This window comes from Nilaparvata lugens, unplaced genomic scaffold (genome assembly GCF_014356525.2).
Source record: "Nilaparvata lugens isolate BPH unplaced genomic scaffold, ASM1435652v1 scaffold801_1_2, whole genome shotgun sequence".
Taxonomy (NCBI): domain Eukaryota; kingdom Metazoa; phylum Arthropoda; class Insecta; order Hemiptera; family Delphacidae; genus Nilaparvata; species Nilaparvata lugens.
This window is the reverse complement of record NW_024093767.1, coordinates 4,984-13,426: the sequence shown is the minus strand read 5'-3', so window position 1 is coordinate 13,426 and position 8,443 is coordinate 4,984. Positions and strand designations below refer to the sequence as shown.

The following is an 8,443-nucleotide window of genomic DNA, read 5'->3' as shown; positions in this document are numbered from 1 at the left end:
AGTCCACGTTTTAGTCCAGAAATAAGTCTGGTTTGCATTTAAATGAAGTAATATCAGGACATGTGTAACTTATGTCCTGATTCTCATGGCTCTCATTAGCAACCATGTGACTATTAGGGTGGGCACACACCAGTTAGTCAAGACAAGACAAGACTAGTCACGTTTAGTCACAATACTTCACATAGTTGCTTATGAAGCAACACACACCGATTAGTCATTGCAATTAGACATGTCTTCATAAGCAACTATGTGAAGTATTGTGACTAGACGTGACTAGTCTTGTCTTGTCTAACTGGTGTGTGCTCTAAGCTGCGTACACATATTCGCGCTTCCAACCAGCACCGAGCACGCTCCTCCCTCGTACCGCCCTCGTACCACCATCGAACCACAGTCGCTCCGCCCACGCACCCATCATGAACGTTACGGAAGATGTTAGATCTTCTCGCGTTCCCCGTTCGAACCACTGTTGCTCCCCGGTCGATCATCAATCGCTCTGCTGGAGTGACGTTCGGTTGCGGAGCAGAGCGAAAGTCTGTATGCACCTTTAGACTAGGCGCACACCAGTTAGTCAAGACAATACAAGACATTATCAGACACGTTTAGTCACAGAACTTCACATAGCTGCTTGTGACGCATCTCACACTGATTAGTCATTGCAATTAAAAATGTCTTCATAAGCAACTATGTGAAGTATTGTGACTAAACGTGTCTGATCATGTCTTGTCTTGTCTTGACTAACCGGTGTACGCCCAGCCTTAGTCTTATATTGAAGAGGTAATGATATTGATCTTCAACTTCCTGCCAACCTATACAATGCAGGTACCTACACTTGAGTATATTTTGCCTTTTCAATCCAAATTCATAAGTTGAAATGAATAAAAATATCATTACCATTTTATATTTTATTCGTGCATGGAATGGTTCAATTCATGAGAGCTATTTTCAAATAAAATACATTTATTATTTTACAAAGGCGACTCTCTAGAAGTATTTTAAGCCTAGGTGATGATGATGGGATGAATGATAATACAATGAAGGTAGAGTTATGAATGAATAAAAATTATAGGTTATGCTATCCACTTGAATTGATTTGAGTCCACGTTTTAGTCCAGAAATAAGTCCAAAAATAGTACATGAGTACTATGACATTTTAAAATGGTTTTCATGAGTTGAAATATGTTATGCACCATGAGGTCCACGTTATAATGGCAGTGAAGAAAGATGGGAGAAAAACGTTGTCAAACCTCTGTCTTGTCAATGCCTTCTATGTCTTCTGCAGATACAGGTTTATTGATGTAATATTCATTCTTGTTTAAAATAATCAAGTATATTATATTAAGCAATAAATTATACTTTTAATAATTTCATAATGAATTTACATTATCAAGATGAAATATTTTGTTAATTATTTATTAATTCAACATTGTTAAAAGAGGATCTGGCAACAGAGCAAAGCGAGAAAGAGATAGCACTATCCGCTTTGATGAATGAAAGACAAGGATAGCAATGCCATTGCTTCTTTATTATTTTTATCATTTATTTTATCTGCAATACAAATGAGACTAGTGTAATAACATTGGTAGATAAAATGATAAGGTAGTCCTTGTGCTATTTTCTTCCAAATTTGTAGGTGACACAGTCCAAGATGAGGTTAGAATTTCACGTGTACAATTTTCACAAAGTTCTAGTCCAAAATAAACATGAAAACTATAGATTTTGAATTTGGAAGACTTGAATCAATTAATTGATTAGAAATATTCCACTCAATTACCACTTGTAACAAATAATATTGAGTTATTTAAGAAAATTTGGAACTATTGAAGAAACACAAACTTGTAAACACTAAAACTCAGCTGGAACATCGCTTATCAAACACTGCTATTATACGTGGACCTCACTATGATAAAATATTCAAGTGTATTGGATGATATCTTTATTTTTCCAACTGATGAATTTGAATAGAAGCGACAAGGAATATAGGTACTAAAAAATAATTTACTGCCTTGCTTTAGTTGAAGATCGATTGTTAAACTAGGCAAACCACTGCTGACTCAATTATTAGTATATCCACATCTTTTTTGTATCTCAATGCTGTTACAGAGTACTGTTCTCATGTCAATCAAAAACCATCGGTAAATGTAACCTTAGTGGCTGCCACAAGCCAGTCTAGTTCTCATCCATTCCAATATCAACGTATCATTCATCCTCCTTCAAAACTTTTGTACTCTGTTTTGTCTTGCTTTCCACTCTAGCTCTTTACTAACGCTAAAAACCTAACACTTTGTATCGAAACATCAATGCCTTGGTCATATGTCATAAGCACTCAAGTCCAAAACTGCAGTTTTGAGAAAACGGAGTCCAAAGTTTTCTTGTATGTTCAAACATAATAATTAAGAATATTTTTGATCCTATCACAATGAAACTTATGAAAATACACTTATTCATGATTCTATTATTCCAAAGTAATGAGAAAGTTTATGATCAAAGTTTTTTCTTATTCTCTCTTGTTTGTGAATGAAAACAAAACGATCGATTGGTTTGTAAGAATTTTATTTTTCGCTTGAATCAGGTGCTGGCCTGAGTGAGATGCGCAGTAACCACGACGCAAAGGTGACCTATGAAGGCGACAACAATGTGCTGTTGCAAACCACATCGCAGTGGCTGCTGAGGCAGATGACATCTGCCAGCACTGCGCAGCAGATTGCTGATGATAGCACTGCGCATGCGCATAGCGATGAGTTTCCCGCCTCCACGATTCGGTTCATGGCGCAGATTGACGCCAAACTCAAGACAAGGTTCAGTGGTGCGGCGCTCGTCGATGTTTGCAATCCTGGTTGTGAGTTGCTCATTCATTCATTAACAGCTATTATTTGTTCATTCATAAAACATATCAAATTAATAATTATAATTTCAAATTAATATTTTTTTTACAGTTTTGAGAGTCAAGTAGAAGGAATTTTGTTATCAATTCGGATCTTAATCTTTCTAAATTCAAAATTAATTGTTTCAAGTGTTTGTGTTTTGTTTCAATGTGGAAATTAGTGAAGAATTGGGAAGTCGCACATAACCTTTATTTGGACAATTTATTTTATGAAATTGGAATGAAAATAAGTTTTGGACTGTAGTCTGTTTCTTTGTCCTTAAATTGATTGTAAATGATAGATAAATAAATATATGAATAAATAAATGAAAATATCCATTCTTTTGTTCATTCATAAAACAGGGTCAACACATTTGTGAGTTGTTTCTGATCAATTTGAAAATGCTAAGTTTTAGTTGTTATTCGTGCATCTACGGTTTATAGTGAGGTTCACGTTATAATGGCATTGGTGGAAGATAGGAGAATAGCGTTGACGTTTCTCTGCCTTGCCACTACCTTCTATAGATGATGGCTGACACCGGTATTATATCTGATGTAATATTAACTGTTCAATCTTGTTGAAAATAGTCAATTATATTGTAATCGTCAAGAAAAAATATTTTTCAATTATTAAACAATGAATTTTTTCTTCAATTAAGTTACGTTTAAATATTTTATTTAATTATCTACATTTTGTAAAAAGATCTGGCAACTTTGTGGAGCTTTTATTGACCTAGCGAAGTGAGGTCTAAGATTCAAGTCAACGGTTTTGCATTTCTCTTTATGTTTAAATGTTTGTATGTTTATATTTATTTATGTTCCGCATTTACGGCGAAACGCGGCAATAGATTTTTATGTAATTTGTCAGGTATGTTCCTCTCCGCGTCGACGCATATAAAAGGGTTTTTTTGAAATTTTGCATTTTAGGGATAATACAAAAGGAAAAAGAGTTTCCTTCAAGCGACAATATTACCTTAATCAGACTGTAGAATTATTAACCATAAATCAGCTGTCGAGTGGATTATTAATTGCATGCAATTAATAACTGAAAGTAGCATAGTATTTTCTCTCGACCTTTCTCTGCTTTCAACTCGGGCTGACTACAGTAACTATATAATTACTGTAGTAATTACTGTATATAGTTACTGTAGGGCTGACTTGTTGCCAGTATGTCTTGAAGGAGATTAGCTTTTGATGTTAGAATTTTTTATACAAAAACCCCAAAGCTATTAGCCGTTTACTCATCGATATCTCGCCGACACGACATACAGACAGGATTTACTCTGATGGGCAGTATTTTTTTATTTTATTGTACAAAATACTACAATCATAATAATTCATAATTATGGCATTGAAGGAAAAAATAGGCTGAACCTGTATTATTTTCTTCAAAAATTAGAGACTGTTTAAGAGGAGATTGTGGCTTATAACTGCACGAGGTCTACTGCTCACAGAACTACTAGTAGGATAGCGCTATCTGCTTTGTTGAATGATAGACATGGATATCAACACCAATGTTAATCAAATACTGCCATTATATCGTGGACGTGGAAGATGATACAAAGGTTATACAAGGATGATAGACAAGGATAGCAACACCAATGTTGATCAAATACTGCTATTATAACATGTACCTCATAGGAAGATGATTCAAAGATGATATAAGGGTGATAAGAAGATGATGGATGAAGGATGCTAGACAAGGATAGCAACACCAATGTTAATAAAAAACTGCCATTATAACATGGACCTCACTTTAATGTTTGTGTTGATTCGTACAGTTGTGTTATTGTTGAGTCGATTTTGAGTTGTAATTGTAATTAGTGTTTTAATGTTGAGTTGTGATTGTATTTAGTTTTGTATCCATTGTTTTTTATTAGTCTGTTGCAGTTGTGCTTTAAGTCGATGTTTGTTGAGTCGATGTTTAGTTGTAATTGTAATTAGTGTTTTGTTTTAGTGTTTTGATGTTGAGTTGTGATTATATTAAGTGTTATATATTTTTTTTCGTTGGTCTGTTGCAGTTGTGCTGGAATGCTACGAGTGGCTGTTGTGTTGGTTGCTGCGAGAGACTCGGGCCAAACGAGACGAGTACGAGAGACTGTTGGATGACTCAGTGGCCGCCCGCTCCCTCACACAAGTCTTTGCCGCGCACACGCTAGCCATCGTCTTTGCTGAGGTCAGCTGTTTCATTCAATCATTCATTAATAGAGAAACAAGTCTTCGTCCTGTTGCACAAAAGCCTGTTAAATTTTAATCATGATTAAATGCCACCAGAACCAATCAGAGAAGGATTTTTCACAAGGAAGGGTTCTCCGATTAATTCTCGTTGAATTTAATCATGATCAAAATTTAACATGCTTTAACAGAAGGAGGAGGAGGCTGTTGGCGATTGTTTGCCTTGATTGATTACTTCAGCCCTTAGCTCTTAGCCTTATTGTTACTGAGTCCTCATGACATTTGTGCGATTGTCTTCGAATAGAATCAGGAATCTTTTTAATTTTATTTTGTATAATATCATTTTGCAAGTTTGTTGTACATAATTATTGAGTGTGATTGTAACGATGGATGTGTGTGAAATTCAAAGAAGACTCAACGATTATCCTAATTCATTAAGGCTGTGTCATATCAATGCTGAGTCCCTTCCAGGTCACTTTGATGATTTCAAGGAAATGTTTTTATCATTGAGTTTTGATGTAATTGGTATTAGCGAGTCTTGGTTGAAGCCTTCTTTGCATGATTCAATCTTCGAATTGTCTGATTACAAATTATTCCGTAATGATAGGCTAGGGAAGGGTGAAGGGGATGTCGCTGTATACATACGATCTTTGCTTTCACCGAAACTGTTGCATTCTTCTCCGCAACCCTATTCCAAGTCACCAGAATTTCTCTTCATTGAGATCTCGTCGGATGATTGTAAGATTCTCATTGGTGTAGTATATCGTCCTCCTAAGGCGGGAAGGCTGTCTCTTTTTGAGAATGCCTTACTGAATTATATGCACTTATATCAGCATATAATATTGCTTGGTGATTTCAATTGTGATTTATTGAAAGATGGCTTCGAAAAGAATCAACTTATGACTTTGATTAACTCTTTGGATCTTAAGGTTATAAATTCATCAACTCCAACTTATCTTCTTCCCAATTCTAAAACACTTTTGGATCTGGTACTTGTTAGTGAACCTAATTTTGTTTCTCATTATGGTCAGTTTCCTGCACCTTGCTTTCCTCATCACGACTTGATTTTTGTTATTTATGACCTATCGGTACAATCAACTGCTGGGGAACATTTCACATACAGGAATTTCAGGAACTTTGATATTGAAAGGGTATTGAATGAGGCAATTGATATGCCTTGGCATCAAATTGGTCTTTTAAATGATATAAATGATAAAGTATCACTATTTAATCAATGATTGTGGATGTTTTCGATAAGCATGCACCAATCCATGTTGCTCATACTAAACATAAACCAGTGCCATGGATTACTAGGGAGATTCTACAAGCAAGGCGTGAAAGGGATAGGGCAAAAAGGAAGTTCAAAAGGTCTAATAGTGAGGCTGATTTCAACAGTTTCAAAGTATTGCGAAATAGAGTTAAATCTTTATGACGTAATGCAAAATTACGATTCTACCACAATACATTCAATTGTAATAAGTCTACTTCTTTTCTATGGGATAATGTCCGTCGTCTGGGTGCTCATCGGAATAAGAAGCAAAATATTAGCATTGATCTCCCACTAGATGAATTAAATGATTATTTTGTTGAACCCATCAACCCAACTACCCCTATTAATAATGAGGAGATAGCACAAAACCAATTAATCAACCAGTTTCTTCATGTCCTTCCAGATGAACCATTCTTTTTCTCATATGTTTACCCGGCAGAAGTATCTCATATTATCCTCAACGCAAATAAAAACGCTAAAGGGGTGGATGGTATTCCAATTCTTTTCTACAAAAAGCTACTTCCCATTCTGCTTCCCACAATCACCCACATCTTTAACTTTTCTCTGCAGTCAAGTGTTTTTCCTGACTTATGGAAGTGTTCATTGATTAAACCTATCCCTAAAACTAAAAATGCATCAGCTCCCAATGATTTCCGCCCAATCAATATTCTCTGTTCGATATCCAAAGCTCATGAGAAGATAGTTCATAGGCAGGTGGTTGAATATCTGTCTCGTTTCAATTTCTTTGCCAAGTTTCAATCTGGATTCAGACCTCATCATAGTACAAGCACTGCTTTGATTAAGATAACTGATGATATTCGGGCTGCACTGGACAAGAAGTTGACTGCTGGTACTCTTTTGATACAGTTTGATTTCAGCAAAGCTTTCGATAATGTGAATCATCTCATACTGTTGGGAAAGTTGAAAAATCAATGCAATTTTTCTCTCTCCACATTGGCATGGTTCAAATCTTACCTGGTGGGTCGATCTCAGGCTGTGGTGGGGACAGCTGGTGACGTCCCCTCTTGGCGTATTATCAATCAAGGAGTCCCACAAGGCTCGGTGTTAGGTCCTCTTCTATTTTCAATTTATATTAATAATGCTCCAATGATTCTCAACAATACCTCTTATCATCTATTTGCTGACGACCTGATAATTTATTCACATTTTCAAAAATCGCAGTTCACACATGTCATTGATCAAGTGAACAACGATATAGCATTGCTTGTTGAGTGGACTTCTGCTCATAGGTTGACGCTTAACCCTTCAAAAACCCGAAGTATTGTCATTGGACATCCTGGGCTGTTGAACCAATTGGACGTCACTAGTGCACCTCCAGTGACCATAAATGATACTATTATTCCTTACTGTTCCAGTGTCAGAGTACTTGGCTTATTAATTGATTGCTCATTGAGCTGGCGAGAACAAGTTACTCATGTTTGTAATAAAGTTTTTGGAGGAATGCATCAACTTGAAAGGAAAAGAAGATTTCTGCCCAGAGCTGTTCGCACTACCCTTGTCATGTCCTTGATAATGCCATTCTTTGATTATTGCTGCATCCCTTATAACGACATAACAAATGAGTTGTATGGTCGGCTCCAACGCTCATTGAACTATGCAGTCAGGTTCATATTTGATGCAAGGCGTTTCTCGCGAATCACTCCATTCTTCATGGAGTTGGGTTGGCTCAAATTGGATAAGCGTAGACAGTATTTTCTTCTTTGTCAAGTATATAAAATTCTGGTCATGAGGGAGGGCCCTACTTATCTAGCAGATGATTTCATCCGTCTTGTTGATGTCAATCCAGATCGCAACACGAGATCTCATTTGTATACCTTGCAGATTCCTATTCATCGCACTGCAAGATACAATTCTTCGTTTGTGGTCACTGCTGCAAGACTTTGGAATGCTATTCCTGAACATGTCATTTTTTCTGTTTCACTAAGCGTTTTCAAGATGAGACTTTTCATATTACTTTTGGAGGGCAACGAGTAGTTTTTTTTTGTTTTTTTTTCTCTCTACAGTATTTTATTTCATTTTTTTTTTGAGTTGGGTTTTCTTTGAGCGCGCGCGCGCGCGTGTGTGTGTGTGTGTGTGTATCTGTTAAGAAAATTTATTTTGAGTTATTTCATTTACTT

The 8,443-nt window shown here is 36.1% G+C and overlaps 1 protein-coding gene across 1 annotated transcript; it reads left to right on the top strand.

Annotated features, from left to right (window-relative positions):
- Positions 1–2,545: 2,545 nt before the first annotated feature.
- Positions 2,546–5,036, top strand: LOC120349043 (peroxisomal acyl-coenzyme A oxidase 3-like; the record flags this gene model as incomplete). The annotated part of the gene is given in 2 exon segments (XM_039418988.1): positions 2,546–2,836; positions 4,882–5,036. Coding segments are annotated over 2 exon segments (405 nt in total), but the record flags the coding sequence as incomplete, so codon positions are not given.
- Positions 5,037–8,443: the final 3,407 nt, after the last annotated feature.